This window comes from Elephas maximus, chromosome 10 (assembly GCF_024166365.1).
Source record: "Elephas maximus indicus isolate mEleMax1 chromosome 10, mEleMax1 primary haplotype, whole genome shotgun sequence".
NCBI classification, from domain to species: domain Eukaryota; kingdom Metazoa; phylum Chordata; class Mammalia; order Proboscidea; family Elephantidae; genus Elephas; species Elephas maximus.
Window position 1 is genome coordinate 35,596,893 of NC_064828.1, and position 15,617 is coordinate 35,612,509.

General features: G+C 54.4%; 1 protein-coding gene across 1 annotated transcript in view; it reads right to left on the bottom strand.

Annotated features, from left to right (window-relative positions):
- Positions 1-15,617, bottom strand: part of TGM1 (transglutaminase 1) — a 17,493-nt gene continuing 1,876 nt past the window's right edge. Inside the window, exons 2-15 of the mRNA XM_049898777.1 lie at positions 13,456-13,815; positions 13,136-13,324; positions 11,869-12,117; positions 11,386-11,504; positions 11,131-11,238; positions 10,551-10,725; positions 9,984-10,122; positions 9,734-9,837; positions 6,744-6,832; positions 6,074-6,227; positions 5,669-5,950; positions 5,364-5,524; positions 4,847-4,983; positions 1-369 (exon numbers count right to left, since the gene is read on the bottom strand). Of these exons, the coding sequence (XP_049754734.1) occupies positions 144-369; positions 4,847-4,983; positions 5,364-5,524; positions 5,669-5,950; positions 6,074-6,227; positions 6,744-6,832; positions 9,734-9,837; positions 9,984-10,122; positions 10,551-10,725; positions 11,131-11,238; positions 11,386-11,504; positions 11,869-12,117; positions 13,136-13,324; positions 13,456-13,810 (2,487 nt within the window). The 5' untranslated portion in view covers positions 13,811-13,815 and the 3' untranslated portion in view covers positions 1-143. The remainder of the gene's footprint in view (positions 370-4,846; positions 4,984-5,363; positions 5,525-5,668; positions 5,951-6,073; positions 6,228-6,743; positions 6,833-9,733; positions 9,838-9,983; positions 10,123-10,550; positions 10,726-11,130; positions 11,239-11,385; positions 11,505-11,868; positions 12,118-13,135; positions 13,325-13,455; positions 13,816-15,617) is intronic.

Below are 15,617 nucleotides of genomic sequence, written 5' to 3' on the forward strand. Positions count from 1 at the left end.
AACTGCAAGTGAAGATCGGCTCCCTCCCCAGGTGCCAGGCGCCCCCCCACCTGAACCCCTGCGGATCCACTCTATGGGGGGCCCCTGCTTTGGGGCAGTGTCCTTGCTTATCTGAATCCAGTCCCATTGCTCCTGGCCCAGGGCTAAGCCCCACCTCGAGATGCCATAGGGATGGTCTCCCCGGAGTGACTGTCGCCTCCAGGGTCTGAGAGAGCCCAGCCTCCGGAGGCTGGGGCCACGTCCACCTGGATGACACCGTGCACCTGGGAGAGCTGTGGGCTGTCCAAGCTGGCAATGAGCTGGCGGGGGCCTGGCCGCACAGGCATGAATGTCTGGCGCAGTGTCACTGTCTCGTTGCCCCCAATGTCCCTGAGGGCAAAGACAGGGTCAGAGGCTGTGGTAACTGAAGTGGGGAGGTAAGGACAGATCTGTGGTAGCCAGAAAGGAGGGAGCAGGAGGTGGAGTCACACAGGCAATCCTGGGCTCAGCTGAAATCTCCACACCCATGACCAGGACAAAGCCTGAGCCCAGGCCTCAGAGCCAGATAGGGAACCACCCACCGGATTTCTGCCTGAGCTGGAAATCTTCCCTGTCGTCTGGAATCCTCCCTCCCTGCTCCCATTCCACCTGCACAAAGACTGTGGACATCACCCCAGAGCCTACCTCTCTACCTGACTGCTCCTGCTCAGCCAGAGCCTCCCCTACCTCACCTGGGGATTGCTAAGACAATGGAAACTTCACAGCGAGACCTTGGGGCCCAGCACAGTATTGCTAAGTCCTTTCAGGTTTTCCAAGAAAAAAGTTTAAGAAAATTAAATATCCTCTACTACGATCCTCATTCCAAAGAACAAAGCGCATTTTAATGCACCAAAATACTGGAAGGATATTATCTTAGGAAAAAAAGAAGTCCTTTCCCAATAACAGACAGTTGGCAACTTTAATTGTGTGTGTGTGTAAGACAGACAAAGACAGAGAGGCTCATGTATATGTACACACACACATACACACACAATACAGCATTTTATTCCCCCCCCCCCCCCCCCCGGCTTTTGGTGAACCTCTGACAGTCTATTCCAAAAGTACCCCTCTGGGAATCATGATTTCACCAGTCTTTAACTAGCCTCCTTGCCTCCAATCTCATTTTTCCAATCTATTGTCCTAACCACTCAGACGTGAACTAAATCCTTCAAGGGCTTGGCTTCCTTGTTGCTTCTAAGATGAAATCCTAGCTCCCTAACCTGCCACACAGGCTTGCTCTGACTCAGCCTGCCTACCTGCACAGCCTCATCATCTCACACCTTTCCTGCTGCCTCCAGCCCCACTGAACTGCTTCCCCTTCCCCTCACTCACCTCCACGTTCATCCCTTGTGGTCTTTGCCTTGCATGGATTGAGCCCCCAGTGCTCCCTCATCACCTTGGGCTGCCCTGTGAATGCCTAGTGAGGGCTCCCCTGAGTACTCCTGCCCTCAGGAAAATGACTATCACCTTTCCACAAGCTCCTCCAGCAATCTGCACTTGCACTTTATACACTGAACATGATTGCATTTATATCAAAAATGTTAGCATCTGTCCTTTCCTGTCTCTGCCCTAAACCCTCACCTCCAGCTGCTTACTTGACCCAAACCTACCTAGGGGATCCTCTCTGACGCCAGCCTCCAGGCAGACACCACAGCCTTCCAACAGAGTTCAGAACATCCTAACTCCAGGACAAGCTCTCCTTTGTGCAAGGCATCTGGCTCTGTATTCCTTCCTCTACTACCTATTGGCCGTGTGGGTTAGGACAAGTTACTTAACTTCTCTGGTCCTTACTTTCTGACCCATAAAGGAGACGTATATGTAAAATGAGGGTGTGGGATCAGATGGCCTTGAAGGTGCCTTTGAACTCCATGAAGGAAGGAAGCAGAGGTTAATGGGAACCTGGTATCCTAAAATATATCATGATAGGAAGCCTGTAAATTAAGACAATAACTTAACAGATGCATTATGTTCTGACTGGTTATAAATTCATGTTTTAAATAGTGTACACGTTTCCATAACCCTATGAGGCAGTTCTAGTCTGTCCTACAGGGTCACTGTTTGTCTGAATCGACTCAACGGCCATGGGTTTTACGTATTTCCATAGATACAATGTTAAAGGTTATGGGAGCTCAGGTCAGCTTTCCAAAGTCTATTAAAACCACGTAAATGAACTACAATATTTTATGGAGTCCCTGGATGGCACAAATGGTTAAGTGCTCAACTACATGCTGAAAGATTGGTGGTTTGAGCCCACCCAGAGGCTATTTGGGAGACAGGCCTGGTGATGTGCTTCTGAATTGTCGCAGCCTTGAAAACCCTATGGAGCAATTCTACTCTGTACACATGATGTCACCATGAGTCGGAATAGGCTTGACGGGAACTACCAACAATGACCTTTAATTATAACACCATTCTAAGAGAAGCTGCTTCCCAGGTTCCAACTGGAAATGTCAAGATCTCTCCCTGCCCTTGTCTTAGTGTCAGGTGAGGGCTTTGCCACACCCCTGTTTGTGAATTTAAGCTGAGTACAAGTTAGCTGTTATAAACTGGAGCCTGTCTTTAACTGAGCATAGGTAATGAAGCCAGTTCTCAGAAAAGGGCACCAGAATTTAGGCATCCAAATGAACGTCGTCCCTTAATCCTGCACGTATTCTACCTATGTTGCCAGTGTTTGAAACATTTTTTAGAACTCCTCTTGGATGTTTATTTGGAGTCATTTAAAACACACAGCACACACACTCACATCCACATGCACACACAGTCACACTTACAGACCAGACAACCTGTTCCTCCTCTACAGCCATGCCACAATTTTTGACCGAAAAGGGCGTATTACCCAACTTGCTCACTTACCTTACTAATTAGTCTTAGGTCTAAATGACTGACTTCAGGCTGTTTCCCTAAGGTCAAATCCACCCCTCAACGAGGGAGATGGCCACTCTTAGGACATTCTAAACAGCATGATTCAGGCCCTGGGGGAAATTCCCGAGAAGGGTTTGGAACAGACTTCCAGCTTCCCATGGTGGCTGCTTTGGTGGTGACAACAGTCATCTGGAGGAGTAAGTTCTGGAATGTTTATAAAGTGGCCAGTCACCACGCTTGGGTGGCACGCCTTGCGGTATATTGGGGTTGCATACCACAGCCTTTGATGTGCAAACGAGAGTCAAAGTATCACCCATCTTGGAATCTAACATAGCTGAACCAACAGCTCAGGGACATCCCCCACGAGGCTGTAAAGTGTCCTGGAGGACCCAGCTTGGGCTCACACAGCCAAGGAGCCAAAGAAGGTCCAAGCAGATCCTGCCTTGAGAAACCATCATCCAACCCTCTCATTTATGACCTCCAAATGGGGAAGGCTCACACAAGCCCACAGTTAGGAAGAGGGGCCAGCTCTGCGACGCTTGTATGGTGGTCCTTTCCTGATTCCCAAGTGGGCGCAACAGTCAAAGGCCTCGTGGGGGTTGGTGAGGGGAGTCCAGTTCTGGGACCTCCCAGATGGGGGGCGCAGGGGGCCCTCCATCATGGTGGGTTTTGAGAGATGACTTCAGAGCAAAGCCAGCAGGGCAGCTACCTGGGAGTCTCATTACCACTCTCTAAGACCCCTGTAGGGTGGCACAATGGATCACATACTCCCCAGGGACTCAGGCTGGGGCAAAGGGTCAAGATAGCAATCCTTGCAGCCTTGGCCTGATGGTCAAAGAGGAGGCTACCCTGAGCAGAGCCTGCTGTGTGTGGGGGATGGGCAGGAGGTCAGTGGTTCTCTGCTCCTCCCCATCACCCTTCCATAGGCCATAGCTTTCCCTCAGGTGCCCTCTGCCTAAAGAGGAAAATGCCTACCCCTGTCCCCAGGAAGCTGATTTGAAAGTCAGCCTCTGACTTTCTCTATTTTCCTTCTGTGTTTTACGTGGGGAGAGACATAGCAGCACATGTGAGTCTGTGTCAGAGATGACAGCCACTGGCTGCAGGCCCAGGGGCACAAGCACTGTGTGTGCCCTCACTGGGCACTGGGCCTTGCCCAGCCTGGAGCCAGGCCCAGGTGGGCTGGGTGAAGGATGACGCACAGAGCCCTGTCCTCTGGAACTGCCACTCAGCCCTCAGGGCAAAGACCAAACCAAGGGCTTGAGACCCTGTGCATGGTGCATGCCATGGTGGGAAGGGCAGAGATTGCCCCTGTGAGCTGTGAGACCCAGTGAGACCCTGGCCACCAGCTTCCCCATCTGTAAAGTGGGCGCGATGATGGCAATAATAAAAATAACACCTACCAAGTGGGCATTTACTTTTTGCCAAGCTCTACGCTGAATCCCTGAATGCTTTACATGCACCATCTTATCTAATTCTCACAACACCCCAAGGAGGCAGGTACTATTGTTACCCCCACTTTACAGATGCGAAAACTGAAGCTTAGAGAAGATAAGTCATCTGCCCAAGGGCACATAGAGACTGCAGGATGGGGCTGAGACTTGAACCCAATTCTTCTTGGTTCCAAAGCTTTGCTGCTAATCACATGATGATCTCTAATGCATTTTAGAGGGTTTTTGGGATCTCCAAATAAGATAATGTTCCTGAAATGCCTTGTCAACTCTTCAGTACTGGGCAACAGTTAGAGTCTTTGTATAGGTTCTCATGTAACAATGGCAAGGCAGGGTAGGGACACAAAGCATAGCACAAGACATACAGCATGCCTCCTTAAACATGGCTGGTCTGAACAGTCAGGAGGTGGTGCTGGCTGGCTCCAAACTGACAGAACAGATCTGTCCTGACTGAGAGAGCAAGCAAAGCTAGACCCAGGTCAGCCTGAGAGGCAGGCGGGGAGAGAGGCCAGACTCACCCGACGTTGAGGATCTTGGGCCTCTGTAACCCGGAGCCCTCGAGCCGGAAGACGACATTCGTAAGGGTGACAGGCAGAGGGTTCTTGAAGACAATCTGTACTTCACACTCCTGGCCAACCACAGCTGCTCCCAATAACTGAGAAAGAAAGAGGTCCACCTCCACATCAGGGAACCTTGCCAAACACATGGTGATCACACTCCCACCAGAGGGAGAAACTCCTTAGAATCAAAACCTTCTCCTGAGCCCCACATTTCTGCCCCTCAGAGAAGCCTTGGTCTGCTCCTCAAAAGCCAGAGAGGAATCTCCAAACCAATCTCCAAACAAGGCTACCACAGAATCAGGGATATGAGGTCCTGTCTTACTGACGCGGAAACTGAGAGCCCAGAGGCAGGCCCTGACTTTCCGTGTCTGGAACTGCTCACCAGGCCAGCCTACTCCTGGCTCAGTACCCTCTCTTCTTCTCCTCTGATTTTCCTCAACCCCTGACTACCACTCTCCGACCTCCCCTCGCTCACCGTGAGGGAGAGGTCAGGGGTGCGCAGACGGAAGGTATGCTGCTTGGCCAGCACCTGCCCGTTCTCCTTGACGTGGCCCGAGATGTTGAGCAGCATGGCCCCCTGGTCTACAAGGTGGGGCTGGTATTCCTGGTAGGCCACCGGCATGACCACACGTTCCGCTGGGGAAGAGATATGGCATCACTCAGGCCTACTTGCCCAGACAGGGCCTCACCCAGGCTGCTCCTCACTGCCCCAGGAGTCTCTATGTCCACAGTTGTGGGATGCCGGCCATCCCAGGGCAGGGCTAGGTAAGGAGCACTTACAGGCCCCTGGCTCCAGGACCACTTCCTTCTTGCTGTCTTTGAAGACGGGCCCAGTGACGCCCGTGTAGAAGGTGACCGAGAGGTAGAGGTGCAGCTTCACGGTGCGGCGGCTGCTGCCACGATTGCTCAGCACCACACAGACTGTCAGATCCTGCCCTGTCACCACGTCCTGTGTCTCCACTTGTACTGCCACATCCTCAGCTGAGTCGCGCGTGGCATACACGTTGGGTTTGCTGCCATGGGCAGCTGCTGTCTCCACTGCTTTCCGCTCGGCCTCGGAGCCTGGGGGTTGAGAGTCAGGGTGAGGTTACAGTGACCACTATGGGTGGGCTGGCACTCAGGGGGAGTGATGGGAGGGAGTGCTTGGCTTGGGGCCCTGGGCTGGCCAGGGTGAGGGAATGGTACCTTCTGGGTGCTTATAGAGGTGGGTGACGTCGTCCCGCATGTTGGAGCCAATGGCCTTCGTGATGATGAGTGTACCAATGGCCTTCTCCTCCACGTACACAATCTTGAAGCTGCCGTCATCTTGCCGCTGCCAGTATACCTTGTCACTGTTCACCTGTTGGGCATGAATGGGATGGGGAGCGTGAGGCAGTAATGAGTGAGCCAGAGAATCTGGGGGCAGGCCTGATCCCTGGCTGCCTTCCCTGAACCCCCGGAGCTGCAGGGCAGGGCTGGGTCCTAAGGCTGGGAGCTTCCTGGCAGAGTCTAACAGAAGGATTTTCCACACTGAGCCAGAGAAGTCAGGTGGAGCAGGGAAGAAGCTGGTCTAGAAGGCTCCTCGCAGCGCATTTTGGCATTAATAACAGTAATCCCTTAAGCTCGTTCACTGGCTTTACGACTTATAAAGCAGTTTCATACCCATTATCTCTTTTGATCCCAAGTACAGGAAGCACGGCAGCCATCATTATCCGCTTTTATAGTTGAAGAAACTAAGACTCGTAGAATAAGGGACTTGGCCAAGGTCACACAGCTAGTTAGTCAGTGGGGAAGTCAGGACCAGAGCACCCAGGACCAAGGCCAGTGTTCTGGTCACTCCAGATGGCTGCTAAGGCACGTGGGGCACAACCCTCACCTCAGCAAAAATGAAGGGTGTGTCGTACTTCATATAGACCAGGCCATTCTTGATGGACTCCACGGAGCAGGGGCCACAGCAGAAGATGCCTAGGGGATTGAGGGCAGGGCAGAAGTGAGAGCTCCAAGGAGGCCGAGAGAGATCCTTAGATCCTGGGCAGCAGTCCAAATGGGCCCCCCTTTCACCCACCAGGCACAGTGCCCACTGCCTGGTGGCCTCTAGATGAGGCCAGCAGCTCTCACCCAAATAGTTGGGGTCAGCTACCACCCAGTCCATCCCAGGGAGGGAAAACAAAGAAGAGAGTGGTTCTGTTTGGCTCTCAGTCGGCTTTCCTCAGCCCAGGCTGCTCTGGGGGGAGGCTGGCGGGTGGGAGGGTGCAAATGTATGACAGTAGAGAGGACACAGCTGGCTGCAGAGCTTACGGACAAGCCTGCCATGATAACCAAGTCATCAGCACATTCTTCCTTGACAGGCTAGAGCTGCGTGTCCACTGCCTGTGGCTCCCAAAGCACAGTACCCCCATCCCTCCAGGGCCAACCCCGAGCCCACCGTGGTTCTGCTTGCTGGCTGGGAGAGCACCGACACCAACACCACCACTCCAGAAAGATCTGAAAAACCCCTCAGCTCCATAGCCAGCTGTGTCTTCTCCCCTGGAGGTGGGGTGGGGGTGGGAAAGAAGCTAATGGGAAATAGAATCTTTCCTTATTGCACCCAAAGGGCTTCCTAGAAGAGGTGGGCTGGCAGGGAGGATAGGTTTGGCAGGAGAGGAAACAGAATACAAAGTGATGACCATCCAGCAGGAAAATATCTTAGATATCACCTAGTGCCATGTGTTTTTTACAGATGAGAAAACTGAGGCTCAACGAGGTAAAGTAGATGCCAGAATCTCACAGGACAGTTGGAGATAGAGAGAATGGAAGAAGCTAACATTTACTGAATCCCAGAAAACCCAGTACCCTCAAGTTGATTCCGACTCATAGCGACCCTATAGGACGGAGTAGAACTGCCCCATAGAGTTTCCAAGGAGCACGTGGCGGATTCGAACTGCCGACCTTTTGGTTAGCAGCCGTAGCATTTAACCACTACACCACTATTATATTTACTGAATAGGTACTATGTTCCAGACATGCTGCTGGGCTTTTGGCTGTATAATTTCTTACTTAATCCTCCCAACCACTTTATAGGATATATTGTTATTGTTAGTTGCCATCGAGTTAATTCCAACTCATGGCAACCCCACCTGCGCAGAGTAGAATTGCTCCATAGGGTTTTCAAGGCTGTGACCTTTCAGAAGATCACCAGGCCTATCTTCCAAGGCTTCTCTGGGCTGGTTCAAATTGCCAACCTTTTGGTTAGTAGCTGAACCTTTAACTGCCTCACCCAGGGACTCCATATGGCATATATTAGCCCCATATTACACACAAGGGCACCAGAGCCCAAAGGTGCAAAGTATGGGCCCAAGATCACACATCTAAGAAGTGACCAAGCTGGAATCAAGCCCCTGTCTCGGTGGCGCCAGAGCCCCCTGCCTTCTGCCCGCTAGCCACTTCCCATGGTGGGAGTCAGAGGTCAGGTCTCCAGAGTCCTGGGCCAGGCTGTTCCAGCACAGCAAACATCGCTGGGGCTCTGTTACACAGGTGATTGACAGGAGGGGTCTGGCCGGAGACCAGAGGAGGAATGCAGGCTAGGCAAGGGGGAGGTGACCCAGGCTGAGCAGGGAAGAGCAGGAATGAAGGCAGCAGCAGGCCAGGCTGCCTGGGGCTGGAGCTTCAAGGTGGGAAGGGGATGGGAGACCTGTCTGAGGACAAAGCATACAAGTTTCATTTTTGCAGAAACATGTCTATGTGGATCCAGAAAACAGACTGGTAGGTGATGTCAACAATAATTATATCTTTGGGCTGAAGTTATAGGGGCGATTTTCTTCTTTGAACCTGAGCCTTTGATTTTTCTATTTGGTACATATAACTCAAATCGACTCGACGGCACTGGGTTTTGGTGCATATAACTCAGTGTGAGCAATGGACAGGCAGGAGAAGAACTTGGTGAAAGCGAGAGTGAGTGCGGAAAAGCTCGATGGTCAGGAAACTGGATTTGCTCTGTTCCTGACCTACTGCTCTGGGTCCCAAAGAAAGTCACATCACCTCTCTGGGGCTCAGTTTCCCACGTGTCCCACAAGGGGGTTGGAATGGTTCCCAAACCAGGCTGATCGTCAGATTCAACAAGAGAACTTTCAGAGACATAGATTCCTGGAATCTAACCCACAAAAGTCTGATGTAACAGGTCTGGGAAGGGACCTAGAAATTTACTTTAAAAACAAAACAGGACCAAAAAAAAAAAAAAAAACCAACCCAAACCTCCTGATAAATAACAAGCAACTTTTACATGTTGTGTTATTCAATTCTGTACTTTCTTTTTTCTGCCCAGCTTGTGTTATTTATAATAATGACTTTTTTAATTTAAGAAAATATATGTAAGTAAAGGGTCCTTCAATTAATTATCTCCAGGATATATAAGGAAATAAGCAAGTAAAAATAGTGGATTTGTGGGGGAGTGAAACCATTCACTGACTACTCTTGAATCTTTTGAATTTTGAGCCATCTGTATACATTAACCATTATAAATAAATACAACGTAGGCAAACAGTTACATAAAAAGGTGAAAATAAACTAACAGCCCCACAGGCGATTCAGTATATAAGCCAATGTTAGGAACCAAACCAAAAAAAAAAAAAAAAACCCATTGCTCTGGAGTCGATTCCGACTCATGGTGACCCCATGTGTTACAGAGTAGGACTGCTCCATAGGGTTTTCTTGGCTGTAATCTTTCCGGAAGCAGATTGCCAGGCCCTTCTTCCACAGTGTTGCTGGTGGGTTCAAACCATATGGGGTTAAAGGACTTAGCTCTAAGACCAGTTCAGGCTGGCACTCTGGAGTATGTAACCAGGTAGGGGAGGAAGAGGGCCCAGTTGGGCTGTAGGGGCCGGGCCTTACCACTGCTGGTCTCCTGGGGTGTGGCATCTACCACCTGCCACCCATCGAAGCCCGAGGGCAAATCCGGCCTTTTCATCCAGCAGTCATTCCACACGTGAAAGTTCCTGGGATGGACACCAAGGGAGGGCTGTGTCTGAGCATCCCATCCAGGGCCTCCTAGCCTGCCCTGCCCCTGCCTGTCCCTCACCACCGGCCCTCAGGTCACCCATCCTCACTAGGTATGGGGAGTCTAGCCCTAGCCCAGCCTCACCAAACAGAATCACGATTCAGGTGCTCGAGTGGCTTCATGTTCTCATCAAAGTAGATGTCCATGGTGAGGGATGTGTCTGTGTCATGTGCGGAGTTGAAGTTGGTGACAGTCCGAGTGGCCAGGCCCAGGCAACGCAGCACTGCAGAGGAGCCAGGGTCAGGGGTCAGGGCCAGGGTCAGGGGTCAGGGCCAGGGTCAGGGCAGGAGTGGCGGGCAGGGGAGGCATCAGGTCAGGAATATCAGGGAAAAAGGGTAAGTGGGATTGTCAAACTGGGCTCAGACGACCAGGATCAGGGGTCACCGGGGTCAGGAGGCTTTCTGGGTCAGGGAGCACTGGGGTTATGGGAAGCCAGGCTTCCTGCTGGCTCAGTCCCTTCCTGTCCCTTCTCCCTTCTCTCCCTGTTGTTAACACTAATTAATGATAATTAAGGCCAGCCTACATACCCCTCCCCCCCACCCCGCCAGGCTGTACTCTAGCCATTGCTGGGCCAGGCTGGGCAAAGGTAAAGCCTGGCTTCCCTCCCACTCCTTGTCAGCCAGGCTACTCTGGACCTGGTCCCTTCACTACCTGTCGTGGTCACACCAGCAAAAACCCAGCACTGGCCATAGGGGACAGAATAGCCCGTGCGTAGGTAGCTGAGTAGGATCTCCACACTGCCCACCCACGCTGATGGGTTGGTGCCTCGGGAGTAATCGCCAGACCAGTTTCCAATCAGGACCCCATTGTCATCCAGGGAGTTTACCTGCCCAGGAGAGGAGGGGTGAGTTGGGGAAAGAAGATTAGCCCTGGGAGGGACCGTGCAGCCACCCCACACCCCTAAGGCCTCAGGATCTGGACATCAATCACAGCCCCACCCACCCTCTGTTGAGCCATCTGCCCCCACCCTCCCGCCCCTGGTCTGACACAGGAATGTGGTTCCGGGGCGTGCCAAGTGCGGGGCTTGGCCCTACATTCTATAGGGAGCTGGGAAAGGAGCCAGGAAGGGTGGGCCCGGGGCAGGCAAGAGAGGGAAGAGGAGGTGTGAGACCCCTTCTCACGGTATCCTTTCTAAGGTAGGGAGCAGGGCTGGGGTCCTGGAGGACTCCAGAAACTGCACAGTGGCAGCAGGCAGACACACAGTAGGGTTCAGAGACACCAGGGTGCTCACCATGGCGGAGATGACCCGGGAGACACTGACTGGGTCCCCGCGGCCCCCATATGGCATCCCCCGCCGGTCCAGGATGCACAGACAGGCGTCCAGCACCCCATGGTCAAACTGAACAGAGGGAGGGCACGGGTGACTGTGGACCATTGTGGCCAAGCTCGAACCACAGGCCAGCACCCCGCCCCCCTTCCCCCCCACCCTCACCCCTGCCTCTAGCTCTCCTGCATGCAGGGGCCAGCGGTCCCTGGCCAGCCTTACCTGGCCGTAGTTCCAGGTGCGCTCGCCAATCTGCGCTTCAGTCCCGTAATAAATTCTCCCGGACTCATTAAGCACATACTCCTGCCTCCAGTCCTCGTGGTCCACATACACAATGTCCTCTGTGCCACAAGAACACACACGTTTGGCTCCCTTCAGCTCTCTCCCTGGGCCCCACCTGCTCCTGGATCAGTTTTGTAGGACTCAAGTCCACACAGAGAGGGAAGGGAAGCCCCTAGCCTGAGAGAGTGCTCCCAGGAAGGACGGAGAGTGGCTGTAACCAGGGCCCTTCACCAGGAGAGGTGAAGCTGTGTGACTTTGGTCTGGTCACCTTTCTGCACTGAAGCTAGGTCTCCTCACCTGGACAAGGGGAGGCTGGCTTCTCCTAGGGCCAGGAACCCAGGTGCCTAGCCTGATTCTGGGGAAGGATGCCTTACCCTGCCCTTCCCTCCAGTCTACCCCTGCTTCTGACTCCAGCAGGCTTACCTGGGCACCAGGGGTTGAAGAGGATGTAGATCTCGTTGCGGGGGTCAAAGGGCAATTGGAACTCTCCGGCATCTGAGTGCGTGCGTACCGTGAACTGAAACTTGCCGATGATGGAGTTGGGGGAGGTGTAGACCCGCAGGTTCAGATTCTGCCCATTGGCTTTGATCACCTGGGCCTTCCAGCCTCCGCTGCCCCCCTTACCCACTGGGATGATCACGTGGGTGCTCTTGCCCACCTCAGGGTTGTTGCCTAGAATGGGGGAAGCAGCAATTAGCTGGCGAGGCCTCCCAGAGGAGAGGGGTTGGAGTCTTGGACTTCTCCCAGCCCCACCCAGCGTGTGTTTGAGCCAGTGTGTGTGTCCCTGAGTTGGGTCATCACTTTAGTCTGTGACAGTCTCTCTGAGAGCAGTTCTGTCCCCACCCGATGTGTGCCCGCGGCTTGGGGCAGGGCCCAGTCCAACATCTTAAACCTGTTTCCCTGACACCGAGCTCAGAAGTGGGAAGGAGAGTTACCAAGGCCACTGTCACCCTCCTGCCTGACTGACTGTCTCAGTGGCTGGGCTGGAGGAGCAGAGCCACCTGGCTGGGTTCAGGTCCCTGCCCTTGTGATAGGGCAGTCTGGATGCTGACAGACAACCCTGCCTGCTCCCTGGGGCTACAGCCTCCAGAGCCTAGGGCATTCCTGGTGGAGGTGCTAGGGGTATCTGAGAAATTAGAGGCTGGGGTGGGCAACGTTAGGCCCTAATCAAAGGGTATGAGGAGTCTCCCGCCCGCAGCACTGGCATAATCACCAGCCTGGGCAGTCAACGGCCACCAAGCAACATGGTAAGGGAGGCACCTACCCTGGGCCATGGGGACAGAGAGACAGAGACAGGCAGATAGAGCTGGACAGAAAGAGTAGAGAGAGAGCCAGTCACACCCTGGGGAAACAGAGCAGATCTGGAAAAAAGACACAGCAATGCTGAAGAAGACACAGAGGCAGGCCAGTGAAGAGGAGATACTTGGAAACAGATGGCCCTGGAGGCTTGAAGAGGGAGAGCTTAGGAAAATGGTGATACCATGACTCTTCCTGAGACACACTCCTAGGGATACACTCACACACACGTGCACCTAACTTATCTGGTAGGCTTGAGTGGGGTGGGGGAGGAGCATAAAGAAGCCTCTTTAACCCTAATGCCAGGGCTATGAAGCCCTATTAGCCACCCCCCTCCACAGAATCTGGGGCCTTCACCCTTCCTGGCCCCTGGCATGCTCCAGGCCCCACTGACCAATGAGCAGCTCCAGGGTGATGTGATCTGAGGACCCATAGGGCCGGGACAGGAAAAGCACGATGTCGAAAGGCTGTCCACGGCGCACAATCAGCTCGTTATACTCGAACTCGTCTGTGTGATGCTCTCGGCGGTTCTGGTCGGAGCGTGAACTCAGCAAATCCACACCGGTCACCACCAGCATGCCCTCTGCAAGGCCACAGTTCCAGGTCAGGAAAGCACCCTCATTAGCCTCCCAGCCCTCCAGAGATGTCAGAAAGAGTCTCAGGCCATATTAAGGCCCCTCAGCTCTCTGATAAGGTGGACAGGCCAGGCCTCACCTCGGACGGTGCCATCTCCAGCTGCGTTCACACCGGTGCCCCGGGAGACAGGCCGATGAGAGTCTGAGCCCCGGGAGTTAGGCCGACGAGAGTCTGAGCCCCGGGAGTCAGGTCTGCGGCCCCCAGAGCTGGACCCTCGGTCCCTGGAGCCAGATACTCGGGCCCCGGACCCTCGGCCCCAGTCATCATCCACATTCCGGCTTGAGCAGCAGCTACAGCAGCGAGCCCAGAAGGATCGGCCGGAGCCCCGGGAACGCCTGTCTGGCTCTGGCTCTGGCTCTGGCGAAGGTGTGGCAGTGGGCTGCCAGGGGCTCCTACCCCAGCGGCCCACGTCCGACCGAGGACCATCCATCATTGTGCCTGTAAGGGAGAGGCAGGGGGACTCTGACCACACACCCAGAGAACAAACCCACCTGGAAACCTCCTTACCCAGTATGCCCACCCAGTCCAGCTCCATCCAGAGCTGATCGGTCCCAGCCAGATGAAAGAATCTGATCTAGACCCATCCAGAGACCCACCCCAAAGACCCCATTCAGACTCACCCAAGGAAGCTTCCCACTCTGCAGAGAGGGGCCTTCCCCTCTCTCCTCACACTGATACCCACCAAACTACTTCCAAAAATCAGGTGCCTGCCCAACTGAGAAACCCACTCAGGAACTCATCCAAGGAAATGTACAGAGTTCCCCTTGGCAGGCACTTGTCACAGCCCCGAGACCCAGCTCAGCCCAGAGTCCTCAGCGTCCCTGTGCCGGCTCTGTGGGATCCTGATCTGCCCCTTGGTCTAGCAGTCCAAGCCCCTGGGACTGCCCATTTCTTAGCAGAGATCCTCCAAGGCTCCCCTCAAAAAGCAGAGGGTGGCCTCGGGGTCTGGGTCTTTGGCATCCTCACTTCGGGTCAACCCAGCGCCGGGCCACAGGGAGGGACGGGGCGCAGTAGATGCCCGGAGCCTGCGCCGGTCTGGGACGCCGCATCTCGGCGTCGGGGGAGCCCTCTGGGGCTGAGCTCCTCTGGCCAGGAGCCCCTCACCTGGTGGCGGCGTTGGCTGCGGCAGCGCTGAGTCCCGGGGCTGAGGTGGAACAGGTCGGGACTGATGGGATGGGACTGGACCGACTGACAGGCTGGAAGCCGCCGTGAATGCAAGGTGTGGGGCGGGCCGTGGAGTGATTTATGAAGGGGAGGGAGGAGCCGCTCTGCTGAGAAGGGTAAGCTCGCTAGGCGGGTGCTGTTCCAGCCCCCTTCCCGCCCCCAACCCGCACACACCCAGGAAGAGCTCCAGGGCCTCTGAGGGCTTTCAGGAGATAGGGACGGGAAAGTGGGACTGGCTCCCTCTCCCCTTTCGAGGAACAACGGAGATGATGCAGGGGTGGATGGAGCAGCAGCTAGGGAGAGGGCCAGGTCCCTGTCTGTCAGAGCTGAGGCCAGAATGAAAGTTGAGGGGCCCCACACCAGGCTGATGCCTGCCAGACTGGGTGTCTGAGGAGTGGGGGAGAAGCCCTGAGCTCCATTCCATGGGCCAGAGCCCCCTTCCATCCACACGCCCCTATTCCCCAGATCCTGCCTGCCTTGCTCTCATTGTATGAGACGGTGGACTCCTCTGTGGGGCAGCGCTCAGCCCTGTGAAACTGGCCCACGGGCCTGCTCACGGGACTCAGGGAAGTCCTGGGATCCCAGCTGCAGATGGGTGACATCAGCAGGTAGGACTGCAGGCTGGCTCCACCAGCCAGCCCCTGACCTGCCGGCTCTACCAGATCCTGACCCCTCACCCACCTGTCCTTTCTTTCTCCAGCTGCTCCACAGCCCCTGTTATGTGTGGGCTGTCCCCAGCTGCCCATGTGCCTCCAAGTTAGTGGAGTAGGGGGTATCAGAGTAGGGTCAATCTCTTCTTTCTCCCCCTGGCCTGGGGGTTTGAGGGAGGCTTAGACCTTTGCTCTCAGGTTTAGGTGGGAATTGAGGCCCCCTCCCCAGGCTGCAGAGAAGTGTCTGGTCAGCTGGAATTGAGACGTTTCCCTCTTTTTCACTCTGGAATTCCTCCTGGGAATCCTGACCAACCAGCTCTGGGCACCTGTCTTGTGTGTATCCCAACTCCACCCCTGCACTGGGAGAGATGCCATGGAGAGAACCCCAAGGCAGAGAGAAGCCAGGCATCTTCAGGGAGGCTCTCC